Genomic DNA, 17,974 nt, shown 5'->3' with positions numbered 1-17,974 from the left:
GAGCAGATTTGTTTTGGCATTCGTGAATTTGGGGCTCTATGCTGCAAACATGCTATCAGCTGAAAGAAAATTTGCATTTGTAAAGTTAACAAGTCAAGTGTAACTTCTGGATTTCAGTTAGGACCCCTTCCTCCCCTGCACTGACTCTGCTGCTTTCTTTTCACATGACTGTAGCAGAAAAATGGTTTCTCTCTCTTGCTCAAGTACAAATTGTTAATCTCTCTGAACAAAGCATTGCTTAAAACTGTTCACAAAGTGAGAGGAATCCTACTGACTCTATGAATACAAAATGTATTTCTAAATACAAAAAAAATTTGTACTTCTGCATACAAAATTTCATAACTGTTAATAAAACAACAGTGACTTTGCAGAGGAAGTTAAGATCTGGAAATTTCTGTAAGACAACCACAGATCTTAATGTTATAGACATTTCAGTTAAATGGTGACTTCCAGGGTAAGGGAGAAGAAATGCTCAGCCAAATTCCTTTCTCAATCCATAGATGTGACACAGCAACAACATCAGAAGGGAGGACATGAATAGAGAAATGTTTTTGCCTTGATGAGAAAACAGCTGTCAGACTTCAACTATGATGCTGCAATGAAAAGTCTGTTTTCAGAATAGTGCATTTAAAACCAATTACTGCCTTTACAGCTCCAGCTTATAAAATCACAAGACTAAATTAGGCTTCCATATTATTTTATTTCCCTCTTAAAATATAGCATTGAAGTCCTGCACACATATAAATATCCCTACAGTTTCTTGCACACTTTCTATCCATCATTACTTAAAGTGCCCAACTGTGAACATTAAAAGTAAAAACATTACTGTTAAGAGTGGCTATACTTGTAGGAGGACTGGTATTCTGACAATGCAGGCCACTGATTTTACAAAAATCACCTGCAAAAGAATACACCTTAAACAACACGCATCAATATTAACCCTGAAGTCATTTTTCTTTTCCATTCAGCTTATCTAAAAGCAATTAATGTACAGGGTTTCTTTTTGAAACATGTCTTTTACATAGTGTAAGAATAAAGGATAAATGCATCATTTTCTTTCTAGCTCCCTCCTTTCCCCACAAAGTGTTTACTGTGTCCCAAGCTGCTATGTTGATTAAAACCAGTTGAAAAGAGCTCCGGAAATGCATGCAACTTAAAATTCACTTAAACACACTTTAAGTTATAAAGTCTGAGAGATTTTGATTTCAGCACGTGGCTATGGTTCAGTTGGGTTATTGGATGTGTTTGTTGTGGTGGCAAGATTGGTAAACACTTCTTCCTTGGTTTCAGGCTGGTGTCTTTCCATTTTGGTTTCCTCTTGAGCATTTTTATTACTGGTATCTCCCTTGCTCTTGACTTCCACAGGTTCAATCTCCATGATTTCCTGTGGTGGTTTAGGCTCTGGAAAATTTGGCTGAAGTCCATCAACTTGAACAGGTTCTGGGACATCTTCTGCTTTCTGTTCAAGTTTTTCCAAAATGGTCTGGACCTTCCTTACCCCATCTCTCCTGGCCTGGCGCACATCCGCGCGACCCTCAGGGTCCACTGAGTCTAGGGCCAGCAACTCTTTGGTCAAATACTCTTCAATCATCAAGTACTTTTTGTCAGTTTTCTTGCCTTCAAAGGAGTCGACTGCCTGCTCAAGCATTTGTACTTTCTCCAGAATTGCTTCCACTTTCAAAACACCAGGATGCTTCTGAGGTTCTCCTGTTTCCATCGTCTTCGGCGGCGCCGCTTCTTCGGGAGGAGGCCTTTCCTGGGGGGGAGCAGCCTTGGCAGGGGCAGGAGCCTTTTTATCAGCTTTCTCTGCCATGGCTGGAGGCTTCTGGGGCTGTGCTTTAGCATCTGGCTCTTGGTGGGTGACCTGGATTGGGATATATGTGGAGGGTGCCTCTGTTTCAGGCGGCGGGGCTGCCTTGTTGTCAGGCTTGGCTTCAGGAGGAGGGGCTGGTCTTGGTGGCTCCTGAGCTGGGACTTGTTGCTGAGAAACCTGGTGAGCAAGGCAAGTTTTGTGTTGAGACACAAAGCTCCTTATTTCCCTCTAAAGAACAAGTAATCTAACTTCTAATTTTCTGTACTCCTAGCAGTGCAATTTCACACACAAGAGATGTTTCATCTTCCCTGAGCGTTGCTGAATTTCACTGTTTTAAATTGAAAACAATAGCACTGTGCTGAACAGTTATTATAGCCACCAATCAACTCTCTCAAACATGAAATTTAACCCACCAAATCCTGCCCATGCTCAATAAAATCAGCCCCAGAAGCAGGTTTAAAAGACAGGACCTTTGAGCAAAGCCTTCACCTAGCTTAAGTCAGTGAGACTTCTTGCTGAAGAAAGATTTCATCCTGTTTCACTAATGAAGGGCTCATCTTTCCTGAAAAGCCAACTACTTTGGTGAGTTTTAATCACACTTTGGGATATTCTCATCCTATTCCTGTTTTCAGGACATTGCTTTTCTGGTTAGTGCTTATTTTTAATCTTTAACCTATTTACATGCAGAGGTTACTGTGTCAATCTTATTACACTGTAGTGATTAGAGACTATCCTTGGGATTACTCCACTTTTAAATCATCAAATCAGAAATCTCTTGAAATTGAGATTAGTTCTGAAGTCTTAGCAGAAAGCAGAAATTTAGGAGATCTCCATTTTCCTCCCCCTGACACACCCTTTAGTTACTTGGGCACATAAACATGATTTTGAAAGATTCTAAATCCAGCTCTCATGAATTTAAATAGTAAAATATCTGTACTTTATTCCAACCAAGTAGGTAAACGGCCTACACTAGAAATCTGTTACTGCTTTACCTGATAAACATAAAATTTTATTAGGGAGAGCAAATTCTCATCCACAAAGATAAATAAATTAGCCCTGATCTAGAATATGACATTAAATCTTGAGTCTTCCTTGTTTTGTCCTAGCCTGGGTTTTCAAACTATTAACCTAAGTTTGCTTCTGTCATTTTTAATGTGAAAAATCTCCAGAGAGGAAATCAAGGGTTGTTTCTGTACACAGCCCCTTCCACACACTCACAGCTGTCTAATTCCCAGTAGCCTTTGAATTGTAGTTTTAGTAAGAATTCTAACATGGAAAAAATGTTCCATGAGCAGCAGGTTCTATGACCAAGAACACGCTTCAAGTCAGAAGAATAAAAAGCTCTGGATTTTGCTTATCCCCTTTCTTCATAGCAAATACTACTTTGTGCATCTGATGCTATCCCCTAAATGGTTCTGAGACATCAGTCAAGTATATTTACATAGATGTCACAAATCCCACAGACCTGGTTTTTGTCTCATAAACATAATGCAACATCAGTGACCTCAGTGTAATTACACCAAATTATACTCTGACAAGAGCAGATTAAATGATATTTCAGTGATCTACCACAGTCCTGACAGGTGGAAAGGCAACTTGCAGCTTATCTCAGGATCTCCCAGTCTGTTTAAACCTAGCAGTGGAGACTGCTTTAGGTGCTTTCATGTATGTGTTAGTACAAGCTCATTTTACAGCTCTAGCCACGCTCAGGCCCCTGGCAGGTGAATCACTTCCCCATTGCACATACCTGGGGTCTGTCTACCACTGTCTGCACTCGGATGGGAGCTGGGGGCTGCACCTGGGTGCCCACCCTGGCCGGGGAGCTCTCCCGACTGGAGGAGCCTCTCGGAGCCACCCGGAACGGCGACTGCGCCCGCGCCGCCTTGGGCTCCCGCTCCTCGGGCTGGATCTTGTGGAACACAGGCTGGTGGGCCTGGAACTCGCTCTGCTGGGCAGGGTAGTGGGTCTTCTGAGCCTGGTGGTAGGCCTGGGCGGGCTGCCGGGGCATGTTCTCATGGATCACGGGGATCGGGATGTAACCGCGAGGGAGCGCGTGGCTCCCCGCGTTGGCTCTGCCAGAGGGCTGGGGGGAAGCTGCTGCAGGGTCAGATGCTCCAGGAGGCTGAGGCTGCCATGAAAACAAAAATCCATTATTAAATGTTAATCACTGTGTGTTCACAATACTTTTCATCTCTAAAGAGAAAAGGGGGCAATCATGATAGAAACTGAACTTGTGTTCCTAGCGTGCAAGGACTCCATTTCCCTGGTTTTTTGGCCAAGAGCCTCACTAGAGAAACCACATAAGTTGTGAGAGCATCATTATAACAAGCAGGAACCTGAGCTACAGCATTCCCAGCCCTGAAATGAACAGGGAGTGGATGCTCAGTCAGAATGTTTGCTGCTTTTGCACGGCTGTTCCTGCCTAAACCTGTTAAATTTGAGGTAAACTAAAGCTAAGCAAACAAATTATGAGCTGGAGACAAACCCAAACCCCTAAGAGCACACAGCACTGACTTCTGATCCTCACCACACAAACAGATGTTGCGTGTTTTGTTGGGTTTATTTTAAGAGCATGTCATTAATTTGGTGATGCAGATATGGCTAACTGCCCTTTGCCCCCTCTCCTGTGAAAGGCCAGACTGAGCTGTGAGAGGAGAGAACAGGCATTGCAGGAGAGAAGGGGAACAAGACCCCTCTTCTGGTGCTGATAAACTGCTCAGCTGCCCATGGAACAGCAGCAACCTTGGATAAATAAATGATGGCTTGCATTACAGCACCAGCAGTGGCACTGCTGATGTGCAGGGCAGGGTCCCCAGCACAGGCTCTGGTCACTTGGCACCCACACTGCACTGCCTGAACATGCAACAGCAAGTTCTGAGGCCCTCCCTCCCTGGTTATCTCCTTTAAGTGGCACAGAAGACACATTCCTAAAGGCACTCTGCATACAGGGCAAAGCTGAACACAGCTGGGAGAAGGAAAAGCTGAGCTTGTTGTCTTAGACAGGCATGGTTAGTCAAAATAGCTGAGAAACCTGCCAGCAGGATTTTAATTACATTCTTCAAACTCCAAATGGCTTTCAGAGAAGATGCCACCACTGCTGAATTACAGACCTGATATGTTTTCAGCTTGGTAAAGGCTGAATTTCCTGCTCATCTTACTTTGAATAAAAATGAGGCTTATATTTCCATATATTACAAGAACACCAATTTGCTAATTTTCTGCAGAGAGCAGGCCAAAAATCCCATCTTCTGAAACACAAAACAAGCAGGGTGATATTTTTTTCAAAGAAGTCCATAGTCTGAAATTTTTTTCACATGCCACTGAAGGACAAAAATACTTTACAACTCACTTCTAAATGTGTGGATATGTAAATCCATTTCATACAACTGAAATTTGCAATTAGGAAGCAAAACTCTTCTGAAGTGGCCTGGGTTGTTAGCTGACTGGACACTTGTCTCTCCCACTTTGACTCATGGTGCAGAACACAAGAGGCTTGTCTGCATTCTCCACTTGTAGGAGAACCTGCACAAACCCTAAAAAACCCTCCCCTGCCACAGGGCCTGCTCAGCTCTGCATTTATCTCTGCAGAATCATTCCAGAACAGAAGTGGGTGACGCCAGAAAAAAACCCCATCCATATTCATGCTGCCATGACTGTGCACTTTCAGTACTCTGCAAGCACTGGGAAAAAACACAATCCTGTGGCGAGCTGGGCTTCCTAAGCTCCCCCTGTGTGACATTGAGGCCACAAATGCTGCAAAGACCACTGCGAGCAGAGCCCAGCAGCGCTGCCGCTCACCTCGGCTCCGTGCGTGGCCGCAGCTGCCGGTGTCTGTCCACATTGTTTATCGGCCGCCGGCGACTCGGGGCCACCATAGCCCGCCCTGAGGGGTGCCTGGGCCTGCCCTGGCGCTGGCACGGCCTCTGTCTTGTACCTCTGCAGGCCAGGCTGCGGGGAGGAGAAGCAGGGGTGCTGCTGCCGGCCGTCGAGGCCCTCGTGGATGACGGGGATGGGGATGTAGCCCGCGCGCAGCTTGGGGTAGCCCACGTGTCCTTCTCGGGCCGCCGGCTGCTTGGGGCTCTCTCGAGATGGGCCATTGGCTGAGGACTGGCCTTCCTGCAAGGGAAAACAGCACACAGAGGTGTTGGTAGCTCAGTAAATGTGGTGAGAGAAAGCTGCCCTAAAGCAGCATCAGATGGGTGAGGAGCTCAGAGCCTGTCAGGCCTGCACAGGGCAGCCAACACTGCAGCAAGGGGAGGAAGATAAAAATATCTGCTTGTGTGTGGGGCTTTCACCCCCACTTCTCATAAGCATTCCCTTGTTCTTTGAAATACCTGCCACCTGGTATTTCAAATCCACCTGGATTTCTTCTTTATCATGCACTTAGCCACCAGCCCAGCCTCCTCATCCAATTCAAACAAGTACCAATGGGACCAAAGACATCTCCTCAGCACCTCAATGCTACATCTGAAAAGACACTTACAAAGAAGAATAATCCCAACAGAAGCACAGATTTTGTTGGTATCGTTCTTCCCACTGGCTATTTGAAGAGATACTGACACAGCACACTGAAAATGTATTTGCTTCCAGCTGAGGAGGATCTGGTTCAGTAAATATTGAGGGAGAGGGAAGGGGAAGACAGGATAGCTTAACAAAGAGGAAAACACTGAAAAGCAAGATTTGAAAATCCCTGTGTTGTCTGAGCACACTCACTGGACAATGTCAAAGCTCTGGCAAGGGTGGAAGTGGTTTGTGCTAAGAGCCCTCACAAGTCCTCTAGTAAGTTCTTCCTGCATCGGTCATTCTATTTTGAGACCCTGTGAGGGCCAAGTTCCAGATGTATCTCTAAGTCAGATCATGTAACAAGCACCTCTGTCATTCAGAGGGTAATGTCATTATTCAGTAAGAGGAGAATTTAATAAGGGGACATATGGTGCAAGTGTTGGAAACCCTATTTTTAAAGGGGTGTTTAAGCTGCAAAAATATTCCATGTTGCTCCTGTACACACTGACATACTAATTCATCAGGAATTCACTGGTTTATCAACCAGACTATCAGTGTTCTTACTATATGATAGTATCATCTTAAAAAGTGATTTCTGAGAATTCTTCTTAGCAGTAAAACCACAGAGAATAGAGGCTGTAAACTAATGAAGACAAAAAACACTGAAAGGAACAAGTTCAAAGTCTGAAAGTCTGAGCCCCACTGTTCCATTTCCTTTTACTCATTAAAAAAAAAATCCTCCACAAAGGAAGGATTCTAGAAGAGGCACAGAGGAGAGCCAGGCCTAGAAAGTTCGCAGAGAGAAGCAATCTGAAGTTGGCTTTCCCAGCTGCACAACGAGGATGATCTCATGCCAACGTCTGCACCAGGATCCACGGATGAGTCATTTTAAATTCACCCTACCAGGAAACCACATTCCTGTGCTCCACACAGGCTCTCAGGGGCTCCCAGAACCCCTCACACCAACACCCACTCGCTCTTTCACCTTCCACCAGCACAGCCCTGACCCCACAGCTCTGCCGGGATCCGCAGGGACGTGCGCCCTTTACGTCAGCAAACAGCATTTGTTGGAAAATAAAAAATAAACCTGAGGTGTGCTCAGCTGACAACAATGCGAGGCTGTGCTGGAGCCAAGCGTGTGTCAGAGGCTGGGCTGGAGGGGAGGCCATGGATCCCACACGGATCCCAGCGGGAAGCAGCACCTCACCTTGGAGCGGCGCTGACTGAGGGCATTCTGCGAGCGCCGGCTGCCCCAGCATCCCTGCCCGTAACCCGAGCAGCCTCCCCACCTACCACGGCTCCCACCGCTATAAAAAGGAGATTCCCTCACTTCCCGAGGCTCTAAGGGAAGGGCTTGGGAGCTGGGTGGGCCTGCAGCACCCACAGGTGATGTGGCATGAGAAGGTTTCGTCAGCCAAAGCTGCTCTGCCCCACCTGGGGTACCGAGCTGCCCAAAGAGAGCAGCTGCTTTGGGGTCCGCATTATGTCTGATCTGGGGACAAGACTTCCAGTTTTCTGGAGTGCCCCACAATGATAAATCATTCCACATGGACAGTGTCCCACTCCCCTCCATGAGCCCCTCCCAAAGAGCCCAGCCATGGCCTTCCCCTCCCTTGTTTTCATGCTCAGACCCGTGGGCTGCCCTTGTTTTGAACCTTCTCAGCAATCTGAGAAATCTGCCTCTGCAACTTAAGCCCTGCTAGGAAACACAAAAGAGGCAGCCCAAAACCAAAGCAAAAAGCAGGTTGGACTGCTTCTTCAAAGCATCCAGTTTATAAATTAAGTAAATCTCCTGTCAATACTTAAGGTGGTTTTGTTTTGTTGTTCTCTATTTTTTTTAATAGACATACTCCCACAATTTCTCACGTATTCTTACAGCTTCATACAACCTGTGCTGCTCCTGTGGAAAGTTAGTATTTCAAGCTGGTCCTTTGTTGTAGGCTTTTTTCCCCTGTAGTCAGGTCTAACCACAGAGGCCTCAGTTGCAGTCACACTGAGCAGCCCTTGGTAGAAGAGCAAAGGCAGCGTCCTTGTTTTTCCCACCATCAGTGGCCCCGAGGCACAGATCAGGTTTAGGAAAGGTGCTCTCATCACAAAGCACTTCCTGCTCTACACTGTCCCCTTCGACACTTAATTAATACTTAACTCTACAAACAGCTGCCTACATTAGCCAGTTTGTATCACCACATCTTTAACATTCCTTCTTCCCTGTTTCTTTGCCTCCCACCGTGGTACAATCAATCACAAACAGGGACAATCCAGGTATTCTGAAATTCCCATCTCTGGGGAATGACACCACTGAGCAGGCCCTGGGTTCTGGTGTGTATTTAGTGAGACTCTGACACAGCAGGGAGTGTGTGCACATCCCAATGTCCCTGTCGCCAAAATCCTGGCCAAAGCAGTTCTGTTCTGTGCAGGAGAGCCTGTGTTTCCAGCCTGGGCAAACAGGTTCTGGAAGACTTCAGGAAAAGCTCAGGTGTGCCTGGGGACACTGTGCCAATGGGGAGGGATGGAATCAAGCTACGAAAAACACTCATCTTCACACTACATTAAAGAAATTCACAGATTCCCTCCTAATGCTTTAATTCCACAGAACAGCCAGCACAACAAAAAGTAGCCATTTTTTTGTTTTGCCTTCTATCTCATACAGTTCCTGCTTGTTGCATTAACAAACTTGTTACCTAGAAAAAGTCCAGAGCTCACATTTAATTCAAATCTGCACAAAGAGAATGACCAACAAATGAATGACAAGTCTTAGTCCACCATCCTTCTGGTTTAAGTATTAAAAAAAAACCAAAAACAAAAAATCAGGAACCCAACTCAGGTTTCTGCATTGAAACTAATTGAAGCAAATTTCTCCTGCCCTCATCTAAGGAAACAAGAAGTTCCTTAAAGCTGAGTAGCTACAAACAGCAGAGTATCAACTAATTTTCAGTAAGTACCAGGACTGACTATCAGCAATCCCAGCTGTGCTCATACACTTAATTTACCTTGAAGAGAGAGAATCCCCCAAAAGGAGGGAGCACAAAAATGCAAAAGCTGCCTTAAGCAGCTCAGAAATGTTCCCAACAGTTTTAGATGCCATTTCAGGTAGCCTGAAATACCCACAGGGACTCCAACCTGACCCAGCACTTCAGGAGGTGCTGAGGTAAGCCATCACATCCAGGCAAATGAGAGGTTTGGCCCAGGAGGGACAGTGGGGCTGTGCCTGGAGAGCTGCTCAGAGCAGGGACAGGGCTCTCAGCTCTCGGGACAAGCGTTTCTGTTGTGAGGCCATCACCAGGATAAATAAAGGTGCAGCCAGCACGAGTTGTGCAACTGGAAAAAACACTTCATACCCCCACATCCTACTGCTGCCTTCCCGTGGGAAGGGCACTGTCAGGACTGACACTAAAATCCTCCAACTTGCTCCCATTTACAAGAGAGTTGAAGCCAAGAGGCACTGGAATAAAAAGAGGGACAGCAAGAGCAAAAGCACAGCCTTGTACCAGGGCTCCCAGCACAGCTGTACCATCGGAATAATGGATAACTCCCAGTGTGCCCCAAGTCTGCTCAAGTGATATTCCAGACCCAAACCTGCAAATTCAGCCACTGCTGATGCCAGCAAATTGCCACTGGAGTTTTCCAAGACAGCTCTACTGCTTGAAATAAATTTGTCAAAATATTCTCTATTCATGCTAAATGACTTGAATAGTTGTGTCAAATTCAGAATCTCCCTTTTGAGACTCATTACATAATACATTTGTCATTCCTCCAATACTGAAATGGTCTACAGAATAAAGTCTAAAAACCTCCTTTGCTGCCATTGCATTCCTGCATTTTTCTTAACCTTACTGATGTTATTTGCAGCAGTCAATTCAGTCTCTAAAGCAGATGTTATTCACACATGTAGCACTCCTGCAGCTCCTGCAGAGCAGCAGTGCAAGTATTTAAATTGTACCTATTCTGTAAATATTATCTAGTAAGGGGAAAACAAAATTTACCAGCACTGCCAAGAGATTAAACAACTTCTCTGTATGCAAACAGATGGACCATGACTCCAGTGTCGTTCTGAACTTGTAAGCTGCTGCGATAGAGTACTACACAACCAATTATTCTGGTCGCTCAAATGAGAAAACACCAGTACTTGACAACACACCTTTTACAACTTGAAGCCCAAATCCTATTTATTTAGGAAGAAGGAAACAGCATGATTCTGTTCTTTCACAATCAAATACAGCAATAACCAAAATGAGTGACATAACAACCAAGTTTTGTTCATACACTTGCTCAAACCTGCATTTTATCAGAAATTGCCATGAATAACAAAAAAGCCAGTGGAACCCAGTATTCAAATTCAGAATGAAGTAACTATTCTATTTATTAAAGGAAATACCATTTTTGTCATAGAAATGTAAAATTTTAACCATTGGAATTAGATTCCACAGCCACTTGTACTTTACTTCTGGCCAGACCTCCTTTCCTTCTCTGTTGCATGAACTACAAAAGTACCACACTACCTTTGCTACCAACAGAAATCAACATATCCCAAGTATTTCTGAGAAGTTCCTCGTGTCTGCTGTGTGTTTGAACATATAAATAGCACACCCTCAGCATGAGCTGGGCTTTACTAACACTTCCCAAGAACTACACGGGTTCCAAGGTACCCAGTGATTTACTCTCAGTGCTGACTCCAAACTTCTTACAGCCCTGCCTCAGCTGCTGCACACATTTGCATTCTCACCCTTTTACTCACAATTTGTGCTTAAATATATAGACTGAGCACATAGACATTTGGGCAAGATATCATTAGCTAATGACTGAAGGAAACCATGAATAAGCTTAGCTGCATGAGCTGTCTCAGTAGGACTTGGTGTCAGTGGCATCATGTAACCCAATTACAGGCCAAGCTGCTTTTGATGTTCCACTTGCTGAATGCTGAGTTTTATTTCCCAACATACACATGTGTAGGCAAACAGGCCTTTTGTTCTCTCTTGTAATTATCAAGTTGTGTTATACAAGAATGACATTAACATTCGCTCTAACCGATGCCATTAGAAATAAATAAACACCATTCAAAACTGAAGGAGAAAACTGAAGGAGAAAACTGATCCTCAGCTTTTCAGAACACAGAGCCTTCCTGGAGCAAATATATTGGCTATCTTGCAGATCAATCTTGTACTAAGAACAAAACCTGTCCTGTTTTAATCACTAGGAGGATTCTTTCTTCAGCTAAAATGCCTTGGTGAGGACATGACAACACCTGCCCAGGGTGCCCATGTGGAAGCTGGCACTGAGAGCAGCCCATGGGCCAAACTGAACATGTCTGAGACAGAAACAATGAGTGCTCCCAGGAGCAGAGTGCTCTTAGAGAGCTGGGATCACCACCCACCCTGCAGCTTTGGTGGATGGAGTCAGAGAAAAGCCCCTCAGAGTGCTAACAAATACCCTTGCCAAGGGGGATGAGAATGACTCTCTATTCAGTTATTTCTGTTCACTGCCTCATTACCTAAGAAGCAGGTGGTCAAACTGTTGCTTTCCTATTAGTTATGACCCAGGAATCTGAAATACATCAGAAAGCAGAACCCTCAAAAATTAGCAAAACAATGCCTCATTAAAAAAAACAAAAACAAACAGGAGAATAAGCAGATAATGCTTGAAGAGTGGGCCATGAACTTCAGTTTATAGTCAGGCTTCAAATTTCCATCTAAAATTTCATTTTGTACGCAGCAGCTTTCTGACTTCTCTTCCTTAAAGGGCAATTTTCCAACACTATAAAAGCACTTGCTACATTGCACCCCTTTTATTAATTACCATAAAAAACACACTTTTGTGCTACCCGGCCTACTGGGTATTGTCAGACCAGTCTCTTTCCCATTCCATGCCTGATTTTCCTGTCTATAAAACCAAAAAGGAAAATTAAAAATAATCAAACCAACAGCTTCTGCAACATATTTAAGATCCAGCATTTTTCTTTCTGCCTGTAATTAAGTAATGTGAACTGTGTGAACAAGCCACTGCTTCTAATTTACATTTACCTTCACCTTGGCATGAAGAGAGACCACAGCTCACCTACAGTGATACTGTCTGCACTCCCCAAAGTATAATGGATTGTTACCTGCCTTATCATGGCTCAAGTGGGAACAATTCTATTTTTGCCACGTAGTCATGGAAAAGTTCTGCCTGTGCATACAAGTGTTAAAAATACAGTTCCTAGGTAAGAATGCTGCCACCTGGCACAAGCACTCTTCCTTTGTCCTTTAGATAAGGGGCACACAGTGCCAGGAGTTACACAGAACCCCACACCACCTTCTCTGCTTTTCCTCTTGCATTATCTCCAGCATCATTTCCTGGTGTTCCTGTCTCTTATTTCCGATTAGCCCCACCCCTTGTTTTCAGGTTAATTGATATGTCCATAAGTTAACTCCCTGCTCACCATGCTCTGTCAGGAGGGGCTTTAAATAACTACACCAAGCAGCTGCAGGGAATCTGGCAAAGCCAGGACACAACCCTCCCAAAAATCCCCTTCTGATAATTTCACCACTCCTACCTCCTGAGCCTTTTCTGTGCAGTATCTTTTTAATCCAGTGACTAATTTATTAGCTGGACAGAATGCACACCAGCATTAGGAAAGTAAAAACACTGCAGGTGGAAGAGACCTTAAATGTTACTAAGCTGACCTCACATTCCCCTCCCCTGAGGAGAACCACTGTGAGAGGTACAGCTCCAGAGAGGCTGTTCTGACCTCTCCATGCAAGTTCTAATTCGGTCTACCAAGGATTTTTCAGTCAACTTGACCACGAGAAGTCAGTGCTCAAAAATAAGCCCACTGCTAAAGAGATGTGAATTGAGTGACTTCAGACTTATTTGGGGAAGCAGAGAGAACAGAGATGCAACATCCATGAAGGGAGAGGATGGAAACTGAGGTGCAGTCAGTTGTTCCCCAGCGAAGCATCAGCAGCAGGGTGAGATGGCTTCTCCTTGCTCTGTTCCTGTGCAGCGACTGCTGCAGCCAGAACTTCTCATAGATCACTTTTATGGCTGCTCCCTCACTCGTGCCTGGCTGCTGCTGCAGCTTTTATCTCAGACCCAAGGCACCACTGAGCTATTGATCACTCCAATATCCGTTAGTGAAGCCCAGCACAGTCAATTCCTCTGGATTATTTTTAGCTGCATTATTTCCCAGGGGGTTTACTGCATGTGGAAACAACACAGAGAAGGGGTATTGATAAATATCTATACAAACCTTTGTTTTCTTCTTAAAGTGCAATCTATTTTTATTGACACTTTGGGGAACACCAAGTGAACAATTTAATGCCATGAGACAATCCTGCAGGAAGTATGCAGACCTGTGATACTCTAAGTTAGCACAGAAAATAACTACAACAAGTAAGCATAGGAAATGAGTAATTCTACCAAAAAAAAGGAAGAGTGGCATCACTAGTAAACACATTTTTTACTAGATTTTTATACATCTTGACAGTATTAATTTCACCTTACTCCTTAAATGTCTTGCTGTTAGCTAATCAGATACTTGAAAAAAAAATCAGTCTACCAAGAAGCTTCATTAATAAATATTTTTCTGTCATTTGCAAACTCATTCCTTATTTCTCACTGAAACATGAGATTTTTCCCTCTTTCTAATTAAGGGCTCCCCAATCCATCCCTATGCTGCAGTGATTTCTTACACATTACAGGAACAAATATGCAGAAGAACACCCATCCTTCATGTCAGTAAAAAATAAAAAAGGTCAGACTGAATGAGAGCCTGAATTCACAAATGCACCTCAAATACAGAGCTAAATGCAAAACCAAGGTCCGGTTTTGTTGCTTTAAAATGCTTTTGTCATGGGTTAAAATTTCAGAAGAGCCACTTCAACTTTTACCCGATTATGTGTCTGGCACAGATTCCTGCAGCCAGCAAGGCTACACTGATGTTAAGCCCAGGGTAAGTGAGAAGAGCAAGATCAAGCACTTGGGAACAACAGGACTTTGTTACAACACTGCCTCAGCTATATTCTTACCCAGCTAGAAAAGCTCAGCCAGCCCTACATCTGTGCTCTAGTCATTGCCCACTTAAACCGCAATACCTCATTTCATTGCCTAATCTCTTCAGAAAGGGAACAAATATTCACAGACAGAATATTGGTGGATACAGTGTAAGACCACCTCAAAGGTGGCAAAAATTTGCTAATTTCCCTGTCAGATTTCAGTGAAAACAATGCAGTGATGGAGTCAGCACAAGTTTGATCTCAGAATAATTGTTCTTGAAAAGGTGCATCAAGTCTGACACATGCAGTCAGCTTCTGTGATTGTCAGATCACTTCTAACAGCCCCAAGTTCTCATCTGAGCTAGGATGAGAATGAAGGAAATCAGAAAGCTCTCTCCATCAAATCTCATTTTTTGCTTTCATCTCTTATGTCCTTCCTACCCTGTTTAGGTATTAACAGAAGTCTGGCATCTTCAAAACTCCTTGCTGGATTTGAAATTCAATGTCAGTGGGTAATTTGCCTTCCTTGGCATTGTCCAGCTAAGACAATATTTAGAAAAATATATATTTTCCTTGGGCCTGACTCTAAGATTCTTTTGCTAACTAGTACCTGTCCCTGTGAAATACACTGGTATTCAAAAAACTGATGATTTCAGCAGCTGTCCATGAATTCCAGCAAACACATTTAATTCGAGGCTGATAAATGGCCCTGTGAGAGCAGCTACAGACAACTTCTACTGCCACAAACTGGAGGACTTTTTAAAGCTAGGAACTCCCAAAAATCAACAGCTCAACTCTAGAGGCATTTCTCTGTCACCCAGTGAACAAACCCAAAGTTCGTGTTCCTGCTCACAGCCAGGAGTAACAGATTTTCCTGACAGGAAAACAGTGTATCCCACAAAAGCTGTTGAAAAGCAGATACAGCTTTTTGTACCTGTGACTGCCCTTGCAATTGGCAGAAGAGGCACAGAGGCAATTCTTATCACCACAGATTTCACACTAGATAGGGATGAAAATTTGTTTTGTTTCAGGCACCTACTCAAGCAGAGGGCTGATCCATCAGACAGCTTCCAACTCTCTTCACACAATTATTGAAAGCAGCTTGAATCTGACTATTCTGTTAAATGGGTTAGGCTCAAGTGGTATCCCTGGAACAAAACCCTTTCAGTAAACAGCACACTTTTCTTCTCAAGTACATTCTATGGCTATAAAAAACACATTATTTTTATTTTTACTACCATAACAGCAAGTGTTAGCAGGTGCCTCCAAAAAGGAGAGAAAACACTTTTTCCTATGCTATTCTAATATTCTTATTATCGAATTACATTTTTCTAAGACCTCTGTGTATTATTACTAGGATTTATTTATAGACCAAACGAACCAGCACTTAGAGACCTGCAAAGGGGGTTAATCTGCCATAGAGAAGTACGTCCCTTCCTTTCCAAGGCCAGCTGCTCTCACACCGAGCTTTCAGTCACGGTCTGCTCTCGGAAACCGGGCAATTACTATTTTAAGAAACGGTAAGTTCATAAAATAATTAACACTTCTCCAGCGCGTCGCACGGAAGGGGAAAAAAAACTTTCAACAGAGCTCCGGTGCAGCTGCATCCCCTCCCTTGCTGCTGCGCGGACCCCAGCCCCGCCGTGTCCCAGGGCTCCCGCGGCCCCGGCCCCGCCGTGTCCCTCACGGGGCTCACCGGGGCTCCCGCGGCCCCGCCGTGTCCCGGCCTGTCCCCGCTGGCCCCGCAGCAGCCGCCGCTCCCCGGCGCGGCCCCTCTCCGGCAGCCGCCAGCCCCGGGCTCCGATCCAGCCCCGCGGATCTCCGTGCCCGAGCCCCCGGCCGGGAGGGACGCCCCGGGAGCCCGGCGCGCTCGGGGTTACGCGATGCTCCGCGCCGAGACCCCGGGAAATCGCTTTCCCAGCAGGCAAATCCAACCCGGCTCAAGTTTCCAGCACTTTCTGCCCAGCACAGTCACCGCGCTGTTGGGTCAGAGGGCTGCGATCCCCCAAGGGCCGGGCTGGATTCCCCAAAAGCCGCAGGAGCTGACCCGAAAGGGTCACCCCGCAGGGCCCCGGCCGCTCTCCCCTCAGCGCCGCTCCTTCCATGGACATATTTGGACTGAGATGCGGCTTTTCCCCGAGCGTGCTTCGCGACAAAACCGGAGCGGCAGCTGCCGGCAGAGTTTGGGACCAGGGAAAAGCAAACGGGGAAAGAAAAAAGAAGTTGGACTCCGAGCCGGATCGCTCCTTTTTTAAAGGCAGCCAGCGTTCACAGCTGAAAAATAAATCAGGTTCGCCTCTCCCCTGGCAGGCCGGGCGGACTTAACCAACTTTAAATAAACATTACAGGGCCGAGGTATCAAATGATTGAATGCACAAAAAAGGGACTGCAGTGCGTCAGAGACAAAAGGCAGCTCCTGCCCTCACGGCATCGCCACGCGCGGGGGGAGAGCGGCCCCCGACCCCCCTCGCCCCGCCGGGACACCCGGCCCGGCCACCCCCGTCCTCCCTCCCGCCCCACCTGCGGCGCTGCCCGCAGGCGCGGGTCGCTCCAGGTCGTGGTGCGGCTGTTGTGATCCACGAAGAAGGGCCAGCCGGTCTGCGGGTCGATCTTGATCTCCCAGCCGGGGGGCAGCGGCTCGGCGCTGCCCTCCATCTGCGGCGGCGGCGGACTCTGAGCGGCGGCACTCATGGCGGGGCAGAGCCCAGGGGCCGCGCCGGCCGCTTTATCCGCCGCGGGCCGGGGGGCGGGGGCGCGGGGCTGGAACTGTCTGGAAACGGCGACGGCGGGGGAGGGACCAGGGGCGGGACGCGGAGGAGGAGGAGGGCGGAGGAGTCGCTGGCTGGAAACTTCTGGCTGTGTCCAGCGCGGCTGGGCAGACCCCCGGCGTACCGGGGAGGGCTGGCGGGGAACGCCCCGGGAGCCGCCGCGGCCCCGGCGTGACACAGCCGGCTCTCAGCAGGGCTGCTCGGCACCGGCACCGCGGAGTGAGTGCGCCAGCCCGGGCTGCCCTCCTGCCCCGGCCGGTCCCTGCCGCGCCCCGAGCCCGTCCCGGGGCAGCCCGCAGCCCTCCGGCAGGGCGGCTCCGACCGACTGCCCCGCGCCCTGAGCGAAAGATCAAAGCTCCTCCCCAAAACGCCCTGCCCCGTGACTGATAATTCGAGGTTGTGGCAGATAAACAACAAAAATAATGCTTCTCAAGTGAGGGTGTGGGCAGGCGTTGTTCGTCGGATCCAACTGGATTGAACTTTCTCAGCGCTTTGCAAATGCGTGTCTCAATTCTGAGTTTTACTTAGAAATACACCTGAAGGCAAAGAGTGTGTGTGTGAGGTTTAAAGCAGTGGCTTTCTCATGGACTCGGTGGGTTTGGTTTGAGGTAACTGTGCTTCACAACCACACCACTTGCAGTCATCTGACAGTCACAGGAGCAGCCGCAGATGCCTGTCGATAGTTACTCTAAGTAGAGGAGTGAATGCACGGTGTCCCTCAAACACAGAAGTTGCCTTCTAAAAGCTATTTGCTTAGAATTCCAAGTGTGAATCCCTCGGAGATAAATTCTTATTGCTGAAGTATCTCTTATTTCAAAAGGACCCCTGCCTCTTCACAGCCCTGAGCACAGCCTGGATCTCCTCCTGCTCGAGGCAGGATCAAAGATCTCCTGATGCTGCTTCCCACTGACGGTCATTCA

The 17,974-nt window shown here is 46.5% G+C and overlaps 1 protein-coding gene across 1 annotated transcript; it reads right to left on the bottom strand.

The window, feature by feature from the left end:
- Window positions 1–680: 680 nt before the first annotated feature.
- On the bottom strand, window positions 681–17,073 carry BAG3 (BAG cochaperone 3). Its single transcript, XM_005489849.4, has 4 exons — window positions 16,807–17,073; window positions 5,612–5,929; window positions 3,561–3,941; window positions 681–1,990 (listed from the first exon to the last, which is right to left on the bottom strand). The coding sequence occupies exons 1-4, from the start codon at window positions 16,975–16,977 to the stop codon at window positions 1,217–1,219; spliced, it is 1,644 nt and encodes a 547-aa protein (XP_005489906.1). The 5' UTR covers window positions 16,978–17,073; the 3' UTR covers window positions 681–1,216.
- Window positions 17,074–17,974: the final 901 nt, after the last annotated feature.

This window comes from Zonotrichia albicollis, chromosome 7, assembly GCF_047830755.1.
Source record: "Zonotrichia albicollis isolate bZonAlb1 chromosome 7, bZonAlb1.hap1, whole genome shotgun sequence".
NCBI classification, from domain to species: domain Eukaryota; kingdom Metazoa; phylum Chordata; class Aves; order Passeriformes; family Passerellidae; genus Zonotrichia; species Zonotrichia albicollis.
The sequence above is the reverse complement of the archived record's forward strand: the minus strand, read 5'-3'. Positions and strand labels throughout refer to the sequence as shown.

Excerpts from the sequence above, each read along its gene's own strand:
- BAG3 (XM_005489849.4), bottom strand. The coding sequence starts at position 16,977 with ATGAGTGCCGCCGCTCAGAGTCCGCCGCCGCCGCAGATGGAGGGCAGC. Across the intron at positions 3,942-5,611 it reads CGGCCACGCACGGAGCCGAG|CCTCAGCCTCCTGGAGCATC; the intron begins GTGAGCGGCAGC and ends TTTTCATGGCAG. Across the intron at positions 1,991-3,560 it reads CAGTGGTAGACAGACCCCAG|GTTTCTCAGCAACAAGTCCC; the intron begins GTATGTGCAATG and ends CTTGCTCACCAG.